The sequence below is a fragment of the Nematolebias whitei genome, chromosome 16, assembly GCF_014905685.2.
Source record: "Nematolebias whitei isolate Nwh7 chromosome 16, NemWhi1, whole genome shotgun sequence".
Taxonomy (NCBI): domain Eukaryota; kingdom Metazoa; phylum Chordata; class Actinopteri; order Cyprinodontiformes; family Rivulidae; genus Nematolebias; species Nematolebias whitei.
Window position 1 is genome coordinate 41,690,755 of NC_056513.1, and position 27,069 is coordinate 41,717,823.

General features: G+C 42.8%; 1 protein-coding gene across 1 annotated transcript in view; it reads left to right on the forward strand.

The window, feature by feature from the left end:
* Positions 1-27,069, forward strand: part of tpcn3 (two pore segment channel 3) — a 69,786-nt gene that overhangs the window by 17,091 nt on the left and 25,626 nt on the right. Inside the window, exons 3-8 of the mRNA XM_037689904.1 lie at positions 4,260-4,374; positions 13,714-13,842; positions 20,770-20,886; positions 23,495-23,613; positions 24,157-24,258; positions 26,497-26,623. Of these exons, the coding sequence (XP_037545832.1) occupies positions 4,260-4,374; positions 13,714-13,842; positions 20,770-20,886; positions 23,495-23,613; positions 24,157-24,258; positions 26,497-26,623 (709 nt within the window). The remainder of the gene's footprint in view (positions 1-4,259; positions 4,375-13,713; positions 13,843-20,769; positions 20,887-23,494; positions 23,614-24,156; positions 24,259-26,496; positions 26,624-27,069) is intronic.

Sequence of the window (27,069 nt, forward strand, 5' to 3'; positions counted from 1 at the left end):
TTTCTGTCCTCCACTATTCACCATAAAGTTATCAAGAGTGTTACAAAAATGTAGTATGAACATATGCTGTCATATATTCATAGATAAAACGGATTCTTTCATTTTTCTGGACTGTATAATGTCGTGCATTGAATAATTAAAAATGTGACGTGAGACGTTAATTATCTTGGACTCACCAACGACAGTGGGTCATTTATTAACAGAATCAAGTTTAGCACATCACACATTTACATTAATTGGCAAAAATTGAAAATAACGACAGCTTATTAATCAGTTTTACAGGAAGTAAACAATACGGCGATTGTTTTCTTACTTCCAGCAGTACAACAGACATTAACCACACGGCGGTGGTTGAAAAACTTTGCTTCAGACATTTCTAAAAATATCTGTAATGATTTTTAGCAGATAGAAGAATTTTAAAGATGGGAAATGAAGTTTAAGTTGAGAGAGATGTATGAGGGAATTTGTCTGTTTAACCAGAACCAGCACGCTCCTTCTAGACCAGCTTGGCCCAACGGTACGCTTTGGTTGAGATCGACTCTTTTACCTTTGCAGATGATAGTTTCAGCGTTGGTGTAGAGCTCTCCTTTCAACTCTTTCAGCGTCTCCGTAATAACAGCTAAACCTCGGGAGTCGTGAGATCATCCAGAACAGACATTTCATAATTCCCAGATCTTCTCTCGTTCAGCTTGATTTTTCTTCCTCCAGCATCCTGAATTCCAGCCTTCATGAACTCTGGAACTGCTGTCAACTAGGAAGTGCTGCACCTTTTAAAAAGGGTCACTTCCGGTTCATTTGAGGACTTTCTGATTGGTCGATGGACCAAACAGAGGTGTGTTTTGTGATGTAAGGTGTTATGAAAAGTCAAGGAAAAAGATTAAGATTGTTTAAGAACAGACAGAAGATTGTTATGAAGAACTTCAGACTTCGTGGAGTCACTTCTCCAGTATCTTGCTGTAAAAGTTAAACATGACATTTCTTTTTCAGTAAACTTGCAGTTGACCGAAACTTGAACTTTGACCAACTTACACACTTGCTCATTGAAGACAGAAAATCAGACAATGCACCATTAACCTGATTTCTTCTTTGAATGAGGATTAAAAATCGTTATTACTGTTTCACAGTTGATTTAAAAATGAGTAGTTCACTTCAACATGTAAACATTGTTTGAACTAACACAATTTGATTATCAAACATTTGTAAAATAGTAATGATAATCGAAAGTAGTCTTCTTTCACTTGATTAATTTAAGAAAGAAAGTCTCAGGATGGGTCAACCTGTATTTCTGGATTCAAATCAATGAAATGACAGTTTCTGTCCCATAAGGTGCCTAAGGTCAAGGTTTTGACATCAGGCCTAGTTCACTCCAAAAATATAAATTAAACAAAGAAGCATCCTTCCCTTTTCATTGTTTCAACAGTCAGTCATGTATGGTGAAGTTTTAGGTCCCACCCTTTTTACAGTTTATATAAATAATTTTGGTCTAAACATTCCTGACGCATCCTTTCATCTCTATGCTGACGACACTGTTGTTTATTGCCGAGCTAACACAGTTGCCAAGGTTTTCCAGCTTCTACAGTCTGCACATCATTCAGTCCGACTCATTCCATCTCAAGCTGGTGCTAAATGCTGACAAAACCAAAGGGGTGTTGTTTTCCAACAGAAAGTCTGTGCCAGCAACTCTTCCTCCTATCTCATCCATGCATGGTGTTCCTATTGAGTTTGTAGATTCTTACAAATACTTGGGAATTCTGGTCGATGCACATCGTTCTTTTAAACCACATATTGAAAACTTGATAAAGAAACTGAAATTAAAATTGGGTTTCTTTTTCAGAAATAGATCTTGCTTAAGTCTGAATGCCAGAAAATGCCTTGGAACCGCTACCTTCCTACCAGCCATTGACTATGTTGACATTATTTACATGAACGCCCCTGCTAGCTCCTTGCAGATGTTGGATGTTGTCTACCACAGTGTGCCAAGATTCATAACTGGTTGTAACTACTGTACCCATCACTTCACCCTGCCCTCCTTTGTCAATTGGTCATCATTGTCTACACGTAGGCTCTCACACTGGTTCATTTTAATCTATAAATCCCTCCTTGGTCTGCGACCTTCTTATATCTCCTCCTACATGCCATGCTGTCAGTGCAGTTACAACATGCACTCTCAGTCCATCATTACCTGCAGCGTTCCCTCAGTGTGGACTAAACTTGACAAAAAGGCCTTTTCCTACTCTGCTCCTGCAACCTGGTGTAGTATGAACATATACTGATATATATTCATAAATTAAACGGATTCTTTCATTTTTCTGGACTGTATAATGACGTGCATCTGAATTTAATAAAATGTGACGTGAGACGTTAATTATCTTTGACTCACCAACGACAGTGGGTCATTTATTAACAGAATCAAGTTTAACACATCACACATTTACATTAATTGGCAAGAATTGAAAATAACGACAGCTTATTAATCAGTTTTACAGGAAGTAAACAATACGGCGATTGTTTTCTAGCTAGCAGCAGTACAACAGACATTAACCACACGGCGGTGGTTGAAAAACTTTGCTTCAGACATTTCTAAAAATATCTGGATTAATTTCTACTTGATAGAAGAGTTTTAAAGATGGAAAGATGAAGTTTAGAGGGAGAAACAGATGGATGAGGGAGAATGTTTGTGTCAGCATCAGAACGGCACTCTCCGGGTTTTCCCCAGCTTCTTCCCTGGTACACTTAGGTGATAGAAATCTCTTTTACCTGGAGATGTCTCCCTGATACGAAATTCCATTTAACGCGCCCTTTCAGTGTCTCCGTAGGAACAGCTGTGAATCGTCCGAAGTAGTGACGGTACTTGTTCGACACAAATTCACCTCACGAGTGGACTTCACATGAGTGGAGTCCGTCAGAGTTCCACTCAGAGGTGGAAGATATCATAATCCCCAATACTCGAAAGAGCTTTGAATCATGGCTGGACTTCTGTTCTCCCAAACGACTGGAGCTCAACTCCCAACTCGACCCCAAACTCGACTGGGTTGAACTAGGAAGTACCAACCTTTAAAGAGCTCTATTTCCGGTTCACTTGGGAGTTTCCTGATTGGTCGTTTCAACCAGACAGGGGTGTGTTTTTGTGACGTAAGAGGTCACTAGGAGTTAGAAAAACAGCAAGAATGTTATGGAACAGATTGAAAATGTTTTTCAGACAGACGAGAGGAATATTTGAATGTTAAAGGAAAAATCAAAGCAAATATGTTCTTGTTTTTAGTATTTCACCCTGTTTTATTGTTTTATACACTACTCTTATTTTAACTGTATTTTTACTGTAGTTTATTGTTGTCATTATTTACTGTTGTTGTCTGTACTTTATATGTTCTGTCTGAAACAGGTCCCTCTTGTAAATGAGTCCTCGTGGCTCACTGAGACTAAACTGTATAAATAAAGTTTGAATGAATGAATTAAGTTCTAATTAGTATTGACCACAGCTGTGTTTTTTTTTTTTTTTTTTGCAGAGAAGTAAAGATTTCAGACAAACAATGCATTTCATTGATGACAAAGATAACATATTAAGATATTTTACCTTTACGTTAGATTTATTGTTCAGGATAAAGCTTTACAGGGCAATAGCCTTTGCTAGGTTATCTAAATGTTAGCTTGCTAACTTGAGAGGCACATAGCTAATGACAAGCAGGTTGGAGGATTGAAGAGAATTTATTATTAAAAAGTTTTTTTATTTTACAGATCAACTAAAATAAACTTAAACATGCTCTGTTTAGCAAAATACGCTATGCTCCCTGCTTCAGCTGTGCTGAAAGTGAAAGTTAAAATGAACGGTCATGACTTGAAAGTAGTCCACATGTTGGATACAATGCTCTGCTGGATAATTGTATAATTACGCCTTTTGCAAGTAAAGAACACAGCTCGTTCCCTGTGTTTATATCGGTGCATAAGGGGCCAATTATCACCGATACAATATGTCCCCAAACGCCTATATTGGCCTAAAATATAGGCCCTACTGATACTGTATATTGATCGGGCTCTAGTGCAAACATGTACAGAATTGCATTAATTTAATACATGCCAAGATCTTTGTTTTTACTTGTAATATTTTACTTGCTTTGCAAATGAAGTGGAACATAATTTCTGCACATCTATTAAGATAAAAAGAACTTTGATTAAAATTTTGAATTGATGTTCTCAAATCTGAAACATAATGTAGATGAACATATTGTCTGTGAAGGCAGTGTTTTTGTGTGTTTTTCCAGGCTGTATCTCCTCTACAATCACTGGGCCTTAAAGGTGCTGCTCTACTTCTTCATTATGGTCAATCTCTGTCTGGCCATTTTTGAGGATCCGGCTGTCTTCGCTCTTCCAACATGGGTACGATGGTTACTTCTGCTTGACAATATTAACATAGCAAGCCTTAGGCATAAATGAAGACTGCTTGGGGGCCCCAGGCTAGAAAGACCACCCAAGAGCGCTTTAATATTTGCAGTTTAATCTACATTTACTTCTAACCAGAATGACAGGGTGAAAAACAAAGCCTAGTTTATTAATGCATGCTTCCTGTGTCTTTGTGCACACTACAACCTTTTTGTTGTTAGATCTTAAAAAGTAGTTGACAACTTTCTCAAGTTTCTTCACACACTGCAAAGTGCATTCAAAAAACGTTCAATACAAATACAACTGGACTTTATTTGTAACAGAAGACGTTTCGCTCCTCATCCGAGGAGCTTTCTCAATTCAAAAAGCAGTGATTGGGGGGTTCAGGTTATAAGGCTGAGTGAGATAAGATACACACACATATGTAGATTTGACAATTCACACCTTAACAGTTCGGGTTTCTTAAGGTGCTACTCTAATTCACAGATGAGGCCCCTCTTTTCCCATCAGGTGTGAAAACTGGCTGGGAATCAGTCTTGGGGGGCCGTTTACACGGCGCGTATTTTGAGTGAATCCACAGGTTTCTCTCTGCGGTTCTGCTGATCATTTACACGACACCAGTGGCTCCTCTTTTTGAATCAGGAGGTTTCTGAACCCACCTTCCAGAGTGGAGGTTTTTCGCTGACCACCCGCTGATAATGTAAACATCTCCCGTTGAGGCTTTGTGTTAAAGCACATGCGCACACGCACGTGCGGGCCGACGGCATATTTCTATACCATACCATACCATTTTATTTATAGAGCACTTAAAACAGCTACAAGGCCAAACAAAGTGCTGTACAGACAGAACAACGGACAATACACAAAGCAATATACAAAATGAAGTAAATCAAAAATATAGACATAAAAACGATGCAGATAATAAATATGATGAGTTTATTAATAATAAACAGTATTTATCTTAAGTTTGAGATATAATGAAGCTATCTGGACATTATGTAATTCAAATTATGTGATTAAAATGATGCTAAACATATTGCACGTTATTAAAGTTGAAAATGAAGACCTCAGATTTAATTTTTATTTTGTTTATTCAACACCACAAACTGTATGTCACACAAACACTGATAATTAAACTGAACACACTATTAAAAACAAGTTAACTGTAAACTGCATTAATGAACTGGACTCTTGTTTTCATCCTGGAATCTGGTCCCACGTTGTTCATCTGGCTCGTTCAGGCTGTCACTCCTTTGATTAATGCAGCTTAAAACATTGAATGGACTGAATAAAAGAAATGAGGGGAATTTTAAATAAACAGTTCATCCAACATCTCTCTCTTCCATGTCCTCCTGCATTACACCTGGGCCGAGCCTCGTTCAGAACCAGTCCGCCTGGTGGAGGACAGCTTCTTCTTCTTTCAGGAAGAAATAAAAACTCAGTTGGTTGTTTTGTAACCGAAGTAAACACAAGCAAACATTATAAAGAACATTTGATTTACCTGCAGCAAATCAGCTACCGATTATCACGGAGTAAAGTCCGACATAGTCGACTTGGTTCTGGTCCACTCAGCGACCGGTGTGGAGCTGTTAGATGAAGCGGTCTCGCTTGGCATCAAATCTGTCGACTCTTATCCAAAATCCAGTATTTTTTTTCCCCAGAGTCTCTTTTTGCATATCTTCCGAATTGTAAGCTATGGATTGGTCAGCTGGTCTCTCAACACAATTGATCAAATGTTCTCAACAAGAAGACGGGGTGAAGAAGAGCCTTCTTATTTCGACGGAACACTATTCCTGGGGGATGTACATAATTGGATTTATGATAATCAGGATTTCTGCCCTTTTGGAGCTGGTGGTCACCAAATTATTATTATTATTATCAACAAATTATGAAGAATGTGCCGTGCTTGGCAACACTCGGGATTATTCTGTGTGAACTATTTCTGGACCTGTATCAGATTTGAGCCGGCTGATAGACGTGCCATCTTTTATCAGGACTATGGAACATTCTGGCAGTGTTCATGGACGGTGGGAAGAAATAGAGCTCGGAGAAGTTGTAAGCTCAACTCTGCGTATGTAATCACAATTTTGGCTGTTTGGAGTTGCCATGAGATGAAATGTACGAGTGAGACTGTAAAAGCAGATGGAAATTAACAGAGCTCGCCTGACCCAAAACAAATGTTGATATCTGAATCTGGCTTTGGCCTTGGATGACTGACTATCTCAATTTCTCCTTGATGTTATGGAAACAAGACGCACTGCCTCCATGCAATGCACGGAAGGCACCTATTATTCTACACCTAAGCGTTTCTGTATTTTTTATTTATTTTTATTCCGTCACCGTTAATGTGGCCCGAACCGCAACGTGTATCCCCACAAAAGTTATATCAAAACAACCGGCTCAATCTCGAGAAGGGAGCTATTACTTTTATTGGCAATCGGAGTTACCATGGCGACAAATTTTGCTAACAAATATGCCATTTTCCCCATAAGAAATGAATGAGAGAACACTCCTCATTAACTGCTGCTGTCAAGTCACATGGCTTAAAAGTGTAAAGGTCCCTGAAGAAAACAGAAACTCACTGTTGGATTTGTTTGAAACTCCCAAACATTAATCATCAGATAAATGCCTAGAACTAATTAATGCTTGGAGACATTTTGTTTCAAGATGGCTGCCACAGCTACCTCAGCAAACACAAAACATTGGTTACGTACTGTAACCCCAGATTCTATGAGTATAGGCGCAGCCCTTTAAAGCTATCGCTAATGGGTTTATCCCTTCGCGCACAGTTCAGCACTGAAAACTTTAGTCCACGCCCACCAGCTGTGTGGGCCCCATCCCCGGTCCGTATAAATTAGACCGGATAATCGGCTCCCAAATAGCTTTTTTCTTCAGCCGTTTAGGAACCAGTGAGGCCCAGAGCTTAAAGGGCTATACTCATAGAATGGTACGTAACCGTTCTATTTCGTATAGGCTTTGCCCTTTTAACCTAGTGGGTTAAAGGTGAAGCAGGATGTAGTCTATGCCTCACTGGGTCCATTCAGACTCAAAACATGAAGCACCTGCTCGCACAAAACACATTTCATCACTCAGCCTTCTGTGTGTGTAATTACGCGCTCCATGTACAATAGCGCACCGGAGAAAAAAAAGATCTCTGGTGAAAGAAGGGCTGAGATACCTGCTGCTGTGAATAGGAACAACGGAGGTTACAATTTGTAACAGTGTAACGATGAGCAGAGCGGGCTAACAGCTCCTCAGGACAAACAGATTAATAACAACATCAACAGACATGAACTGTGACTGATAATAAATATCTCACACTGCGACTGAATGCAAGCAGGTGTGAGCCCAAAATGAGGCTCCATGGAAAAAAAAAATCATTCTGTCAGAACCCTGAGAACAGAAGGGGTCATGGAGAAAGTGTTCACACATCACATAGATAAAAATGAATAAATGAACATGGAGAAGACCAGGCAGCCGCCGTACAAATATCCTCCACTGTCATCCCTCCATGCAGAGCCGAGGAGAATGAAATCCCTCTGGTGGAATGTGCTCTGAGATTCTCCGGAGAATCCGGCCCAGATGAACTGTAAGCTTCAGAAATAGCCTCACACAACCAGTGTGAGAGGCGCTGAATGGATAGAGGACGTCCTGCAGAGCTGTCCCTGTAATGAACAGACGCTGAGAGCGGCACAGTGCGGCTGTGCGCGCCACGTAACACAAGAGCGCACACACGGATCAGAGGAGGTGAGGTGTTGCTGCTTCCTCAGAATTATCAGGAGGAGGATAAAACCCATCCAAGGTTATCACTTTCAATCTGAATGAGCTTGTGTTGCTTTCAGGAGTAAAAGCAGGATTAGGACGCAGTACAGCTGAACTGTCGTTGGCTTGAATTCTGAGACATGAGGGAGCAACAGAGAGAGTAGATAAATCACTCACTCTCTTTGCAGATGTGAGAGCTAACAGCAGGGCTGTTTTAAATGACAGAAAAGTAAGTGAAACGTGATCTAAAGGCTTAAAAGGATCTTTAATCAGAGCGTGCAAAACCATCGCTAGGTCCCACTGTGGGGCTAGTGGGCATGACACAGGTCTGTGTTTCCGTACACCTTTCAGAAAATGCTTCATCTGTGGGTGGTTAAAGACTGTTCTGTCACCGAAACCCTCATGATAGGAAGAAATAGCTGCAGCATAAGTTTTAATTGTGCTGAACGCTAAATTTCTGTCCATCAGCTGCTGCAGAAATAACAGCACGCCATCTAGTGAACATGAGATGGCCTCCACACCTTTCTCTGCGCACCAGCGCTGAAAAGCTGTCAGCTTTGATGTGTACAGCGCTGTGGTGGAAACGGCTCGTGCGCCCTGGATCGTACGCACCACATCCTGTGGGAGGCCCAGCCTTTCTAAATGCATCTGTTCAGCAGCCAGACCCAGAGGTGCTGACCTATTTCTGGTTAGCTCCTGATCGCTCCTCCTGCCTAGAGGAGCGCATCCTCCCTCCATGGCAGTTTCCACGGCTGGCCCAACACCAGTTGCTGCAGGTTCGGGAACCATGGGGCGCTTTTGCGCTCGGGAGCTACGAGAATGACTGACGGCTCTTCCTCCCGAACTCGGTCCAGGGTCCGTGAGATCAGCGGAACTGGAGGGACAGAACAAAGGAGTGTTTTTGGCCATGGGCTGTGAGCAAAGGCTTCTGCCCCTAACAGTGGGTCGTCCCATGGGCTCAGTGAGAACCATAACTGACACTGGGCGTTCTCCCATGTGGCGAACAGATCCACGGCTGCTTGGCCGAACCTGCTCCAGATCCGAGAGATCAGCTCGGGATAGAGGCTCCAGTCCCCGTGACGAGGTCCGCCCCTTGACATGATGTCCGCTCCTCTATTCAGGATGCCGGGAATGTACACTGCTCTGATGGAGAGCAGGTTTTTGTGTGCCCAGCACAGCAGCTGTCTCTCGATGTGTAACAGTTGCACTGAGCATAAGCCTCTCTGATGGTTTATGTAGGCTGCTGCCACTCTGTTGTCTGCGTGGATCAAAAAATGCTGATCCCGCAGCAGAGGAGCAAAATGCTGAGTCACTTTCCAGACTGTAAGAAGCTCCAGCACATTTATGTGAAGAGACCTGTGGTCTGGCCACTGTGTTCCCAACACCTGGGGAATACGAGTTCCTCCCCAACCTGACAGGTCCATGAAAACTGAGACATGTGACATAGGCCTGCTGATGGGAACTCCCTCTGACAGAATGAGGGGATTTCCCCAGTGGTTCAGATTGGTGAGATCATCCGTCTCTTCTGGCGCATAGGAGCTATGCGCAGGTGGACGAACCATCTCTGTAGGCATCTCATGTGAAGCAGGCCCAGTGGAACCACGACTTGAGCCGCTGACATCATCCCCAGGGACTGCATGACAGACAGAACTGTCACTGCAGGTTTTGACACGGCGGAGCTGAGCTGACAGAGCGTCGGCTCTCGGCTGTGATAAATGGGCTCTCATTGTGGTTGAGTTTAGCTCCACTCCCAGATAAACAATCATCTGGGACGGGAGAACAGAACTTTTTCCCCAGTTTATAGAAACATCCAGGTTTGGCAGGTGTACCGCTAGCGTTTTGGTATGCACGGCTGCTTCCGGCATGGACCGAGCTAATAAGAGCAGATCGTCCAGATAAAAAAGGATTCTCATTCCCGCCATGTGGAATGGCTGCAGAGCCGTCTCCACGTATTTTGAGAACGTGCGTGGTGCGAGGGAATAACCAAACGGTAGCCTGTTGTACTGATACGGAATTCCCTAGAAGTAGAAATGCAGGAATTTTCTGTGTTTCGGAATGATGGGAATGTGAAAATATGTATCTTTCAGATCTATGGAGGTGAACCAGTCGTTAGCTATTTGATTGTCAGCATGTTGAATTGTCTCTCCATGATTGATTTGTTGAAGATAGACATGTCGAGAATGGGTCTCATCCCTCCTGTTTGTTCTCGGAACCAGGAAGTAGCGGGAGTAAAATCCCATGTTTTCCTCTCCATTGGGAACTCTGGAAATTACGTTTTTTTTATTAGGAGTTCCTGAGCTTCTAACTGGAGAGACGAGCTCTGTTCTGGAGATGACAGAACCGTCTCTATAATCCCTCTGAATGATTGGGGGTGAGCTGCGAACTGCTGTGTTTAACCCCTGCTGATCAGTCTGTCCATCCACCTGTCCAGCCAACACACTCGCTGCCACTTTGAGTAACTCTCGGAGAGTGGGCACGCATTTTTGTGTTGTGTCATGGTTCTCATGGACATCAGCCAAGCTAGAGCCCCTACCGCCATCACCCGCTTCGGAGATTCTCTGGGGGGGACCCAAGGGGGGTTCAGACAGATAGGGCTGTCTGTACGCCTCTGTGCTGTGCTCAGGCTGCGGGCTCACATTAGAGCTGAGGTGAGCCGGCGTGCACTGAGAGAAGGCGTGGGTGCTTTTTTGAATGAGACGCTGTTTCGGTGGTGGGGCTCTGCTGCTGCTGTGGAGAAACGCATTTACTCCCGTTGCGCGGTGAGTGGGCAGAAATGGCAAAAAAATAAAATGGGCTCTGGCTAAGAGCAAGGGATTTCCCCAGACTCAGTCTGCTGAAAAACATAATTTTTAGATGACGTGGCAGACGAGTGTTTTGTGAGATTTACCGAGCTGTGGTGCCTTTTTAAAACGCTGTTTAGAGGTTACCGGCTTGTTCTATGTAGGAAATGTGTGAAGAGAGTCATTTGTGAGATCAGTTGATCTGACAGTCGGGCTGGAATCAGATGAAACTTTGCTCTCTGAGAGATGTTTTTGTTTTATTTCAAAACATACATCATCAAAAACACACACATTCCCCTCAAGGTGCTGTTACTGGTGGAGGGGGCCGGTGGAGGAGCAGAGTGTGAAGTCGCTGTTGCAGATGTGGAGCGCCTCTGCTACTGTCGCTGGCCACGGCGGTCCCTCCAGTGGCCAGAGGAGCGGGAGGAGGACTGTGACGTCACCAGATGGCGTACCGTCTCTGAGACCTCCTCGGTCCTCTGCGATTTCTCAAGGATGGTCCTGAAGTTGGCCCCGAACAGCGCATCTGGGATGATTTGGCCCTCCAGCAGGTCCCTCTGCAGCCTCTCGGGCATGAATGGTGAGAGGCAGAGCCAGGTGGTCCTCTGAATCATGGTCATCCAAGCGGTGATGCAGGACAGACAGACTGCAGCGGTGGCGCACAGATTGAGGATGACGTTGGCGGCTTTACAGAGAGAGCTCTTTGTCTCCTCTGGCAGGTCTGCTTCCTCCAGCCTCTTCGAAATGCTGAAGGCCAGCAGGGTGACATTGTTGTTCGCTGCGGCCGCCTGGAATAAACACTAATGAGCTCGTTTGGAGAGCTTTGTGATGGTCTGGTCATGCTTCCCTGGAAGGACAGGTCGCTAGTCCATCCTGGAAGCCTTTGCCCCTAACGCCTCCACAAAGCTTGGATCCAGAGGGGGAACCGAGGAAAATCCCCGCTCGGTAAAGTCCTCCACTCTTGTGATGGGGGCGAAGGTGGAGACGGACGCCTTCACCTTACCGGGCCCAACTGCAGCCTTGTTTCAGTATGATGTCACAGCTGGAAAGCGGGGCCAGATGGGGGCAGGGTGACAAGCCGGGGCGGAGCCAAACCTGCCCGCCAGATCATTCAATTGGGGCAGAAGGAGGAGAAGGACAGAAAGTTCCTTTGTGTCAGCAGCCTCCTGGATTATGCTGGGCAGTTCCAATTGGAGGGCGCCGACGTATGGGAGCGAAGTAGTCACCGACATGGGAAGACCTGAGGTGGCTGAGCATCCACTCGGCTGTCCATTTTCCGTCACTTTGCTCTCCAGAAGGGAGGGAGCTGCCAGCATTGCCTTTTTCATAGGAATCTTCCGATTCACTGCGCGGCTCTGCGTTAGAAAAGGCGATGACGTCCAGCGAGTAGTGCCCCGCCACGGAAAAACACTCCTCGGCACTTACCTTGAACAAGGCTGCTCGTCTGTGCTTCTCCTCAGGAGGGAGGAGATCACAGGGACGGCAGGAGTTGGCGAGGTCGACGTGGCGGAGACCCAGGCATCCTTCGCAGATGTTGTGCTGGTCAAAGCTTATGATGTAGCCGGTCTGGCAGGACGGGCACAGGCAGATGGTGCTGGCGCTGGACATGGTCTTCTTCGCTCTTCTGACAGTGCTAGCTGGCTGAAGAAAAAATGGGAGCCAATTTTTTTTCACTATATTTATATGGACCGGGGGTGGGGCCCACACATCCGGTGGGCGCGGACTAAAGTTTTCAATGCTGCGCGCGAAGGGATAAACCCACTAGTGATAGCCTTAAAGGGCGAAGCCTATACAAAATAGAACTGACTATAATTCTGTCATTCTTTGAGCTATTGAGGTGAAATTTATTATGGTTGTAGTTGAGAACGAGTCGTTATAAATTTCTAATGCAAATCAAATATCCAAGATGGCTGCCTTAGCTAAAATAAAAAAAATATAACTGGCATTTTTAGAGCGATTCAGCTGAAATTTGGTAGAGTGGTAGCTGAGAACGATCCCTATCACATACTGAATCCAAATAAAACATCCAAGCTGGCTACCTTAGCTCAAAAGGAAAAAATATGATAACTCTGGCAGTTTTAGAGTGATTCAGCTGAAATTCGGTATACTCATAGCTGAGAGCGAACCCCAACACATAGTACTGTCAAATCAACAATTTAAATTGGCAACGGCCTGGCAGTCCCCATCAAAGTTTCTCCAGGAACTTTCTAGTTATTATTATTGTTACTATTTATTTATTTATTTATTTATTTAACCATGATGATTTAGTTACAGCTGTTACCAGTGTCACTTTAAATGTAAAGGTTTAGTCATGTGTTGAAATGACAACCATGGAGAGTCACTTCTTTTTAACACAGATTAGGTCAAATTGAAAGGACTGCAAACACAAAGTGTCTTTTTAAGGTGTTCATCCACCGTGGTGTGAATATGCTTAGTACTGATTTGGTGAAGGGATTGAACACGTAAAAACCCCATTTGTTGGTTTAATTATGCCGATGAAGAGCTCTGGCTATCACAGCAATCATTAGGACACAAATGTTTCATCAAAACAACTTTGTTTTTGTTTCTATTCTAAAGACCCATCGTTTTAATTGGCTGCGGGATTCAAACCCCCATCTAATTTAAATTGTGCCAGGAAAGCAGAACAGAGCCATCAGACTGTTTTACTGTCAAGAATTCAAGGCCTGTAATGTTCTCTCAGTCCTAGTGATGTTTACACTGATTATTTTTTTTGTAAAATGTTTTCTTTAGACTTGCCGTGTGTTGGATCAGTGTTGTCTTCTGGTGCTTTCAGGCCACCATGCTGGTGGAGCTGCTGTGTGTGCTTGTTTTCACCTTTCGACTCATTCACTACGCCAAGGTGATTCCTCGAGACAAGTTCTGGAAGGACCCCAAAAATATCTGCATCATGGTCATTCTGCTGGTAGGAAGCTTTGTTTTCATGAACTGTCTTTTTAGTGTTTTTAAAAGGTGTTTTAGCTGAGTCCACATTAATTGTTTATTTTATTTGAATCAGAACCTCACGGGACTTGAATTAGAATTAGAAAGTTCAAGACGATATTTTCAGAAGAGATGAATTTCAGAATTGTCCGTTTGTCCCACTACTGTTTTATTTTGCATTTTTTTGTGATAAAGGTCTGTTTTGTCATGATTTTATTCATTACATTTGATTACAAGACATTGTATGGGTACGTTTTTCTTTGCTTTTTGGCTTGCTCTACTTGGTCTTTGGACCTGTTGTGGTCACTACGGTAAGTTGATGTTACACTCAGAATGAAGCTGTGTAAATCAGCCGATGGCTGTGAAAGCTCTGTTTCACCTAGGTGCAAGACCAATTAGGCATAAGTCAACAGGAGAGTTAAAATATATATCTCCTGTGATGCACAGGAAGCCAGTGAAGTGAGGACAAGACCGGTGAAATGGGCTCAAACCTACGAGTTCTCATTAAGAGACGAGCAGCAGCATTTGGAGACGTGAAAGGGAGACCTGACTGACCCCAACATAAAGTGCATTACAAGAATCAAGTCGGGTTGTGATAATGAAACCTTAAAAAAAAAGAAAAACACAATTCAATTACTCAAACAGAAAATATAGATCCTAGAGCACACTAAACTTTATTTGGTGGAATAAGATCAAATAGATCGCTAACCTTTGAATCACATTTTCTAAAAATTGCCAAAATGCACCAAGTTTGGATGCATGCTCAGTAATCAAGTTAGATGAATCGAACAAGGTTGAGTCAGGTCCACTGGACAGATTCTTCCAAAGAATCACTTTTCATCGTGTTCTGTGTCGATCATGGTTTTATGGATTTTAAATTTTTAGTGAAATTTGGTCTTTTCCAATGAAAAGTGATGTGAAGCAACAGTGACGTCCAAAGCCTCAAACATTATCACGTGATAGTATTTTTTGGATTAGAGGCCGACCGATGTGGAAATTTTGGTTATTGCTGATATTGGGAGAGGAAGGCTAATGCAAATAACCAATAAAATGGCTGAAGATGTTTTCGCTTTGTTCACCCTCACGAATCGGAAACAGCGAGTGGAGCGGGGCTTGTTTATTTAGAGCAGCTGTTAGCGACCATGAAGCTAAGCTAATCAGATCCACACTATACATAGTCCCACAGAAGGTTTACAAGTGGTGCTCTGGTCATAAAAACAGTCTTCCTAACGTGCATTCACATTTTCTGTCCTCCACTATTCACCATAAAGTTATCACGTGTGTTACAAAAATATAAATTAAACAAAGAAACACCTTCCCTGTTAATTGTTTCAACAACGTATGGTGAACGTCTAATTACTATTGACCACAGCAGAGTTTTTATTTTGTAGAGAAGTAAAGATTTCAGACAAACGATGCATTTCATTGAGGACAACAAGGATAAAGTTACTAACACTGATGTATATTTACTGCTACATTAGATTTATTGCTCTGGATAACGTTTTACAAGGAAATAGCCTATGCTAGGTAAGCTAAACGTTAGCTTGTTAACTTGAGTGGCACGTAGCTAAAGACAAGCGAGTTGGAGGATTCAAGAGAATTAATTATTGTTGATTTATTTTGCAGATCAGTTAAAATAAACTTACCGTGCTCTTTTCAGCAAAATACACTACACAGTATTGCTCCTTGCTTCGGCTGTACTGAAAGTGAAAGTTAAAGTGAACGGCCGTGACTTGAAAGTACTCTGCATGTACCCACCATACCGATACGCCCCCAAACACACTTATCAGCCTGTAATATTGGCCCTACCAATATATCGATCTAGTTTTGATACAAGCTGTTGAAACGATGGTGAAGGTTTTGAAACTTGAAGAAAATAAATCATCACACAATATTGCATAAGATATTTGTTGTGTTCAGTCAGCTGTGTCTAAGCTCAGGCAAACAAACAAAATCAGAAAGTTGTCCAAGGGAAGCGTCCTGCTGGACCAAGGAAAACGTCAAAGCACCAAGATAGAAATCTCAATGCAAATGTGTTGGAGGAAAATAAAAGAACAACAAAACAAACGAGAAACAAATGAGAAACTGGGTGATCTGTAAGAAATAACCTAAAAGTAATTAAATTTATGTACAGAAAAGTCAAATGAAAGACATAAACACCCAAACAAATCTAAGTCGACAGTGGGCTATAATCAGCCAAGGACTGTGACTGACTGCAAGTGTCCTGTCAGGCAGTCAATACATCTCCATTAAATGCCAAAGTGTAATTTTGGACCTTCTCTTTGTTCCATCAATTGATGGGATGTTTGGTAACGATCGCGTCATTTTTCCAGATGTTTCTGAATCTTGCCATCGGGCAAAGGACGTGAAAACGTTCCTTCAAGAAAGATATACAATGTTAACAGCATGTCCTGAACCACATCTCAATCTTCCTGGCTCCTGCTTACATGCCCCCGCTGAGACGCTCCAGACCGGTACAAAAGAAAGTTAAATGCTGGATCCAGGACAGTGGCCCCATACTGAGAGATTGTTTTGATCGAACAGACTGGCAGGTTTTCAGAGAAGCTGCTGAAAATGGAGGTTCGCTTGATCTTGACCAATACACATCCTCAGTACTGGGTTACATTAGTACATGTACTGACACAGTCTCCACTATCAGATATGTTAAAAGCTACCCAAACAGAAAACCTTGGCTGAATGCAGAGGTGCGTACCCTGCTGGAAGCCAGGAACACTGCCTTCAGGTCTGGAAACTCAGAGGAGCTGAGTAGGACAAGAAAAGAGCTGGTTGCTGGTATTAAGAGGGCCAAGGCCACATATGCAAAGAGGATCGAGGGTCAATTCATCTCACAAGACCCTCGGAGCATGTGGAGGGGCATTAAGTGCATAACAGATTATAAAGGAAGGAGTGAACAATGTCCCAAAGACCCATCTCTGCCTGATGCCCTCAACAAGTTCTATGCACGCTTTGAAGACCCGAACAGACCACCCAGCACCAGACTCACCTCACCACCGGATGAAGAGCATCTCAGCGTGACCTCAGCAGAAGTAAGGAGTACCTTCAGGAGGATTAATCCGCACAAAGCAACTGGCCCAGACAACATCCCCGGAAAAGTGTTGAAGGAATGTCCTGATCAGCTCAGGGAAGTGCTAGCAGACATCTATAACACCTCACTTACCCTGGAGACAGTTCCCACCTGCCTGAAGACTGCCACCATCATCCCAGTCCCAAAAAGCTCTACAGTGACTGGTCTGAATGACTATCGGCCAGTGGCCCTCACCCCGATAGTCGCTAAATGCTTCGAAAAACTGGTCATGACTCACATCAAAACAACCATCAACATCAACGAGGACCCTCATCAGTACGCATACCGTGAGAACCGATCAACAGAGGATGCAATCTCCTCTGTGGTCCACACTGCACTCAACCACCTGGAGCAGAAAAACTCTTACGTCCGTATGCTCTTTGTGGACTTCACATCCGCCTTCAACACCATGATCCCCCAAACCCTGATGGACAAACTATCCACACTAGGACTAAGCCCCTCCATCTGCAACTGGGTACTAGACTTTTTAACAAACAGACCACAGTTAGTGAGGATCCACAACCTCTCCTCCTCCACCATAACCCTCAGCACTGGCTCTCCTCAGGGATGTGTGTTGAGCCCCCTCCTGTTTACTCTGCTCACGTATGATTGTGCAGCTACCCATCCAGGCTGTCACATTGTAAAGTTTGCAGATGATACAGCGGTGGTGGGATGCATCACAAACAATGATGAGTCCAGCTACAGGCAGGAGGTGGAACACCTGGAGAGCTGGTGCAGAGAGAATAACCTTCACATCAATGTGAAGAAGACAAAGGAGATGATTGTGGACTTCAGAAGGAACAAAAACACCTACACCCCCCTGAACATAAGAGGATCTGCGGTGGAAGTGGTCTCCAGCTACAAGTACTTGGGTGTACACATGAATGACAACCTCAGCTGGAGCAACAACACCACCAGCCTGATCAAGAAAGCTCATCAGAGACTCTACTTCCTCAGACGGCTGAGGCGAGCTGGTCTGGGAAGCTCAGTCCTCACCTCCTTCTACAGGTGTGCAGTGGAGAGCATCCTGTGCTCGAGCATCAATGTGTGGCATGGAGGCTGCACAGCTGCAGAAAGAAAAGCTTTGCAGAGAGTGGTGAAGGCTGCACAGAAATCTGTTGGAGTCAGTCTCCCCACCATCACAGACATCTACACCTCCAGATGCAGGAAGAGGGCCACCTGCATCATGAAGGACCCCACCCACCCAGCACACACACTTTTTGCCCCACTCCCCTCAGGAAGGAGGTTAAGGAGCATTAAGTGTAGAACCACTAGACTGAGGAACAGCTTCTACCCTGAGGCTGTTAGACTCATGAATCTCTAACTAGAATAATCACTGTGAAAAACCATATCATGTTGCTGCTGATCTGTTTCAATGTTGATGTGTTCATGCGTGCACATCTGCTCACAGACTCATGTTCATGTTTGTGGTGATGTTCAATGTTTTATGTTATGAGTGCTTAGTGTATATTTAGTTGATGTTTTTCTTAGTTCATATCTTAGATGTTATCACTGTTTTTCTTATACATTTTATTGTTGGATGTAACTGGGACCCTGTGTACATAATTTCGCTCCACCACATGTACCACATGAGGTGCGAATGACAATAAAGAAACTCTGACTCTGACTCTGACTCTGAAAAACGTCCGGATCTCTATCCAGTTCAAGGTTACTGGTGGAAATGAATAAAGTAGTCAATGTCACCGTTCCAACCTGCGCATTTGATCTGGGAAGAGTAGCAGTGGAGCTGGATTAATGAAGAATCCTGGTTGTGATCCGTTGCCTCAGAGAGTGCAAGACGTTCTGAAGCCAGAGGTGGCGCAACAAAGTAATGGCGCAGTGTTTTTGCTGTCCACTTGCAGTTTATCCACTGAAATCCAACTTGTAGCAACAAACCTGAGCAACCTCTTTGTAGGTGCGGTCTGGTTCTGTGCCTATATTTTGTGTGCATGTGCTTTACTCGATGCATGGTGTTCTTAAAGATCCCTGTAAAGGATGAAAGGGAAGCGAACGTGTAACATCTGGGATGACGTGTGCTGGTGATTTTCACTCTGCGGACTCTGGAGAACGTCCATGTTTTTTTTTCCTCTGTGAATTTGAAATAGTTGCAGAATGCTGAGCAGAGTTCCTGTCGGTTAGCTGCACAGTCAAAATGTGCTGAGGAGACGTTCTGCCTGCTGTTGTGAAACGGGCTTGAGCCAGAAATATTGTCAAGTCAGCGCCTTCAAAGCGTCCGAGCTTCCTGGTGACTGTGAAACTTTGAGGAACTCTTTCGTTTAAAATAATGAGCTCCTGCTGAACTCTTTATTTACAGCCATAATCCTCGTTTTCTTTTGGAACAAGTCCACAGTTGCATGAAAGATTTGACGGTTGTTTTATGCCAGACAGAGACATGGATTGACCCTTGGTCACACAACCTGGGCATGAACCTGCAGCTTCAGGACTACAAGACTGCAGCACCGACCACTGAGCCACCGCTGCTCCCAACCACTTGTTTATGTCTTTCTGTGGCTTTTAAATCCAGTTAAAATGATCCACAACACATTTGTTGGCTCTTTTTATTAGGCACAGATTGGTCAGAGCTGGACGGCTCTGAAAGCAACGCAGTGATACTCTGAATTTTATTCTAATAATTCTTTGAGCAACACGAGCTTTTCTTGTAGTTGTTTGCATATGAAGATTGTGCTCCACAAATGACTCAGAAAATTATGTATTTTGTTCGGTGTTTATTATTTTTTAAACACAAACACAACAGAACAGAGAACGTAAAAGAACAAAACAAGAAACGTTTCAGCACAAAAAAAAAAAAAAACTGTCCAGATGACCTGACTGAAAATGTTGGATTGTATACCTGGATTATTGAGCATGGACTTTGTTGTTTTCAACCAGTTTGACAACACTGTCAACAAGAAAGAGGGCCGGCAATGGAGGAGGGGGCGTACCAAAGAGACCATCTTATCACAAACAGAACTGGTTTGTTCCACTTTGGAGTAAGCTGTTGGGGGAAGAATCAGTTTTGTTGTGCGTTTCCTTGACTGATGAAGCCTTCTGGATCAAAGGCGAAACGTTTCAGCGCAAAAAAAAAGAAACTATCCAGATGACCTGACTGAAAAATGTTGGATTGTATACCTGGATTATTGAGCATGGACTTTGTTGTTTTCAACCTGTTTGACAACACTGTCAACAAAGAAGAGGGCCGGCAATGGAGGAGGGGCGTACCAAAGAGACCATCTTACCACAAGCAGAACTGGTTTGTTCCACTTTGGAGTAAGCTGTTGGAGGAAGAATCAGTTTTGTTGTGCGTTTCTTTGACTGATGAAGCCTTCTGGATCGAAGGCGAAACGTTTCAGCACAAAAAAAGAAACTGTCCAGATGATCTGACTGAAAAATGTTGGATTTATTAAGAATGGTTTGAGATACCTTCAATAATTATGTAACTATTTTTAGTGATTCAAAACCATCAAAGTCCATGCTCGATAATCCAGGTATACAATCCAACGGTTTCCTTCTGGATGGAAGGTGAAACGTTTCAGCACAAAAAAAAAAGAAACTGTCCAGATGACCTGACTGAGAATTGTTTGATTTTTAGTGATGATGTGATGCACAAAACGTTTTGAACGTTTCAAATTCAATCAAAAAGACAGAGTCTCTGCAACACACACAAGGAAACTGAGAATCCTTTTGAACATTTCAAGACTTTTTCGAGACTCCATCGTGAATTCTGTTTGCCAGCTAGTCTCCATCAGTCTCAGCCCAGTTCACTATCACCTTAAACTGCGAGTGTAATCAACAATAAGCCTGTTTGTTCCCGTCTGTACCGTGCAGCTCACTCTTGTTGACATGATCATCTACGGAGCTCTGACAGCTGCCAACTGTTCTATCGTCCGCTGGTCTCGAGTCCTGCGTCCGCTCCTGTTGGTCAACGTCACAGAAGGACGGCAGGTAAGAACCAGAATCCAACAATCAGCAGGTTGACTGCTTTTTTGTTGACCTTGTTGGAAATTGTTTTATGTGCTTCCTTTTCTCTGGTCTTAGTAGTTCGGTTCTGCAGGACCTCTTTCAGGGAACTGCAACAGGCATCATGAAGGCAGAGGAACATACCTTTTACTTTTACCTTGAGGTTTGATTAGATCTTGTTCTTACTGGCTGAAGGTAATATATTTATCAAAGAAAACGTTAGCCTAAATTGGAGTCGGAATTAAAATGTAAAACTTCAGACGCATTAAAAGCTGAATAAAGATGTTGGGTTGGAGGTCAGCCATGACAGTTCTTCACAATCCACTGTTTTTATCCAGGTGAACAAATTGACCCTAACTGACGCTCTGCTTTAGTTGTAATGAGTTAAGATGGTAGACACAAGTTGTAAGATGATGTTGAACCTGGTCGGCTTTAACAACTTTAATTTGCTCTGGACAATGAGTTTGTGTTCTTCTTAGGTAAAAGCTAAAGAGACTCTTTTGCTGTGTAATGAATTGTGACAGGGACTCGGAAATTCAACCTCGCACGAGTGAACAAAAAATATGTAAAGTTTTATCAGGAGGAGAAAGTCAGCTGTGACTCTGTAGAACTTGATCACGGGTGGAGAAGCCGGAGCTGCGACGACGTCAGAGGGAAGGGTTTGGACGGATCACGTGATACGCGAGCGTAACCTGGAAGGTCCGACAAACTCTTCAGAGCTCGGTTCTGAGCGCTCGACACCTAGAGTCCGGGTGAGAGTTCCTGGTCAAAAATACAAGCGTGGGCCATTCACACAGAGGCAGGAAAAGCAAAACTTATCCGAGGGTTTAGCTGGAATCATGGTCTGAAGGCAGAGCAGACTAAAGGTGAGGAACCCATGTCATGAAGTAGGTCAGGAACAAAAATGCTGAATACTTGAAGCATGAGGCGATCAGACGGTCTGGCAGAGATGAGAGCGCTTAAAAAGCACAGCGCACCAAACAAAAAGTACAGCTCACAGGTGCAGCAGGTGCTAAATTATACATAATTTATTTTAAATAAACAATCCATGCTGCTCGTGCAGCTCACTCCATCAATCAGCCAATCATGTGTCGTACAATCTTACGTTGAAAACCCGTGAAAGAGTGAGTCCACGAAAGTGGAACCTGGAAGTATTGAGGGACTACTGCACTCTGGCTGCATTTCTGGAGGGGCAGCCTCCACCAAGGTAACGGTCACTCATGCACACCCGTCTATTTGTTCATGTGACTGTAGACGTGCATGAACTTTGACCTTCCTGCCTCTGTGTGTTACAAGCAGTAGTGTAAAAATGTCAACAAGGTGCAACAATCTCACCTTGAATGCCTCCATGAGACAAATCTACCATAATTTGTCATTTTCTGTAAAATAAGATTTTTAAAGGAGTCACTTGACATCCTTTCTCTGACTTAAAGACATTGAACTTGTAAATATCTAACATTTTACGTACTGTATTTTTTGTCCTATAAGTTGCGGGTTTTTGCATATTTGCATACCCTGCGTCTTATAGGCCAAAGCCACTTATTTATGTTTTTCTTCCCATATTTATAAACCAGCTTTTGGCTGAGATATGACCGTTTTCACTCATTCTGACTGAAAATATTGAACACTACCATTTTCAGCCACTAAATGGCACTTGAGCAGTATGGCATGCCATTGTATCATGTAATAAGTAAAAGTGGCTATAATTGACACAATTGCTTGCCATAGCCTGCCACCTTCGTCCAGCTCGCCTGGAGCAAACATCAAATCAGCTTCATTTCACTGTGCCGCCCGACAAAATGCAGCAGATTTGACCCTCAGTGCATTTATTAAATAAAAGTTCAACTGAGACACATATTTACTATAATGTCGAGGAAACAAATAATTGTTTTTAAGTGTTAATCTTGTTAAATTCTTGTTAAAATCTTCCCGTGCATGCTCCTGCGGCCACCATTTGGCAGCCAATCGATTTTTGACACACCGGCCACATTTCCAGGTTGTGGGCGGTGACGTGTAATAGATGTGATGTATTTATGGATTTTTCCACTTTATTAGACATATTTGGACTGATGCGACTTATAAGACGGTACGACGTGTACGGCGTAATATACAATAGTCATTTTTTTAATTTCTCAAAATTATATTGAATTTATGAAAAACCTTTGGCCACTCATATTTACCCTTATGAAACGTTCAAATGCAAAGGATGCTATTTGATGAGGAAGCTTCAGTCAGGCACATGATGAGCTCCAAATGGGTGGATGAGTTATTAGGATTCTTAAATAGACTGTAATTACATAAAAGCAAACTTTAAATCGTTATCCTGATAACATGACCTTCGAATTTCATGATGTGAACCACAGATAATGGATGTTGCATCATAAACATGCTCAGATCCCTGCATTCTGCTCATCTTATCTCTGCTCTTCAAACTCTGGAGTGCTTGGATGAAACTTCCTGTTGCTAAACATCAAAGTGCTTCAGCTTACGAGCTGATGGCGCCTGAACGCATCGTTCATTAGTGTTCATGTGGATAAGGACGGAGCGTTTGTATCTGCAGAGAGGAGCAACATGTTTGTTTGTTTGTGTTCAGCTCCGCAGAGCGTTCAGAAGCATCCGGAATGCTCTGCCTCAGATCTTCTACGTCTTCCTGCTCTTCATGTTCAGCCTCCTCGTCTTCTCCCTCATGGCCCTCAAGCTGCTGGGCAAACGGTAAGACGGCCTCCTCGTTACAGCTAAATTATACAAGAGTTGCAATTTTTTATTTTGTTGATCTCCGCCCACCAGACATTCTGGCTTTTTGAACTGAAGGACACATTTATGTATTTAAATCCTACTTCCTGTTTTCGTTGCTGAGAGCCCGCTCGCTGACGCCATCCTCACGCCCGAGTGGTGACCGATCGAGCAAACCTTTGTTGTGATTCCAGTTAAAAAAAGTTGCATGTTGGATTCATCTAAAACAGTTGCAAAAAGTCTTAAAACTTAAAGGAACAAATGTCTAAACTGTTTTATTTGAACAGCTTCTCAAACAGTCGCCAGATGAACTGCAGTAGTTGTGTACAGATATTTGTATTTTCTGCCTGATATTTGAACAAAAACTGCAAAACTTCTCAAATTAAGGAGTAAAATACCAAGCTGCTTCCAAAACTTCATTATTTATTAAAACAGTTTTTTTTGCTTTTAATAAAACTTGAATAAATTTTCAGGAATGTTTTTGAGTTATACATACCGTGTATATATAATTTTTCTCCACAGAAACCTGAGGACAATAGAGGGACTTCCATACTTCACCAACTACCTGGAGATTGTGTTTGACCTGTACGTCCTCGTCACGACGGCCAACAGCCCCGACATCATGTGAGGAACCAACAACTTTCATTAAACTGTCGCTTTGACAGCGATGGCTGCTGGGAAGTTTCAGTGTTGTTTGGGTTCGTTTTTAAAATTTATATTGGAGGGAGTGGTGGAACAGTGGTTAGGGAAGGCAAGCCTGTGATAGGAAGGTTTCCGGTTCGACTCCCTGGACCGACAACATCAAAAATGTGGATGGAAAAGCTGCAACACCCACACCTGCTTCCACTCTGGACCCTTGAGCAAGGCTCCTAACCTCCACCATCTGCTCCCCCGGGCACCCTAGACTGCAGCTCTCTGCTCCACACAGAGGGCTGTGGTAGCTCGGTGGTCTGTGGTTGTGTCCGGAAGGACATCCGGTGTAAAAACAATAAAGTTTTCGTGTGAGTTAGTTCACTGTGGAGACTCCTGAAGAAGGGAGCAGCCGAAATAAAAAAAAATTATATTGGCATCCATCCTGCCAACATACTTTTACTTTTCTTCTTTCAGCTGCTCCCGTCCTCAGGTGTTGCCACGGCGAGCTAACTCTCGCCGAGATCTGTCGGTTGTTTTACACTGTACGTCCTTCCTGACTCAACCACCGAGCACTGTCGGACCAACACCGCTGTCGAGACATTCTGTTCTTTTTAGCCATTTAGGTTTATCTGGCGCTTCTTTACATTTGTCTTCCTACTTTAAGAACCATTGTATGTTCTGATGATGAAATGAGTTATCTGCCTTTAACCCATCACACCTGGGGTACACCCAGGTGGAGCAGTGGACACCTGGGGAGCAAATAGGGACTAGGTGTTTTGTTCAGAGACACCACGACATGTGGGAATGGCTGGGAGTCGAACCGCGACCTTCTGGTCCCAAGTCGGCTGCCCTGCCTCTACCCCTTCTCATTTCCTGTAAATCGTCCTAACTAAACTAGGCATTGCTCTAAATGTTTGTACTGAAGCTCTGAGAAACATTTATTAGTGTTAAGACTAAAGTGGGAGCTATGAGCAGCTTGAAGCAGAAGAATCTGTAACTAACAACAAAGTCCATGCTCAATAATCCAGGTGTACAATCCAACATTTTTCAGTCAGGTCATCTGGACAGTTTCTATTTTTGTGCTGAAACATTTCGCCTTCGATCCAGAAGGAAACACAACAAAACTGATTCTTCCTCCCAACAGCTTACTCCAAAGTGGAACAAACCAGTTCTGCTTGTGATAAGATGGTCTCTTTGGTACGCCCCTCCTCCATTGCCGGCCCTCTTCCTTGTTTGTTTTCAACCAGTTTGACAAGACTGTCAACAAGAAAGAGGGCCGGCAATGGAGGAGGGGCGTACCAAAGAGACCATCTTATCACAAGCAGAACTGGTTTGTTCCACTTTGGAGTAAGCTGTTGGGGGAAGAATCAGTTTTGTTGTGTGTTTACTTGACTGATGAAGCCTTCTGGATCGAAAGTGAAACGTTTCAGCACAAAAAAAAGAAACTGTCCAGATGACCTGACTGAAAAATGTTGGATCTGTAACTAGTTTTCTCATTTTACATCTTTGTATTCAAAACTTATTCCTGCTGCTGACTGAAATATAACATTTCATTCTAAACATCTAGTGTCTTTGCCAAGCAGGTTATTGTTAGTTTTGGGTTTTGGAGGCTGATTACTTCTGCTTGCACCATGGTTCAGTTTTATATTAAAAAAAATAAAATCAGACACGTTTTATTTTTCTTATCTGAATTAATCTGAAGTAGTCGTACTAGAATGGTCATTTCTAAACAAATTAAAACTACATTAACATTTCACATTGTACCACCACAAACTGGAAAGAAATAAACTGGACCTGTTTCTTTTATCATGAATTGTTTCTCAAACAAGAACATTCTCAACAAACCAAATGAAGCACTTTCTGTCATTCAACCTACAACCACCTTTTTCTTAATTTCCAGTAGATAAATGTTAGAAATCATTCCTGTTGTGCACAGTTCATTTTGAATATTTTGTTTTGGCTTTGCATTATGTTCCAACAGATTCACTTGATGAATTGAGACAAATATTTCTTGGAACATAAGATGTAAGGTTTGGATTTAAATGTGTGGTTTATACACATTTATCTTAATGTATGTATGTTTGTGTTAATTATATTAACATTTAGGGAACATTTTGGTCCTTCTCCTAAAACAAATGTCCCTGCAGAGGAAGGGAAGCTGCTGAGATGTAGCAACATTTGAGCCAAGAGTTGAGCTGATCTGTTTTTTCTGCTGCTTCCTGTTGGCAGGATGCCAGCATACAACTCCAGCACTATTTTCATCATTTTCTTCATCGTGTACATCCTCATCAACACGTACATCTTCATGTCCGTCTTCTTGGCGGTTGTTTACAACAACTACAAAAAATACCTGAAGGTACATCTTTTTTCTTCCTTAACAACAGAAATACATTTTGTCCAGAGTCAGTCGTTTATACACTGCACCTTCTTTACATTGTTGTTTTTTGAGTTATTTATTAAAACCCATGTAAAATCACCTGAAGCAGCTGTCACAAACATTGATATTTCATATAATTTATATTATTTTTATTAAAACATACTGTTGATAAGGTTTTTTTTGTCCTAAAATGTTAACCTGTTTTTTCTTTCTTTGTTAAATGAAACAATTTTCATTTTATCCTGATGCTTGCTCAATAATCCAGGTAGAAATATCTAAAAATGTTAAGTCAGGTCCTCTGGACGTCCAAAAAATAAAAATAAAAAAATTGTAGAAACGTTTCGTCTTTCATCCGAAAGACTTCTTCAGTCTTGCTGAAAGACTTCTTCAGTCCTGCCGAAAGACTTCTTCAGTCCTGCCGAAAG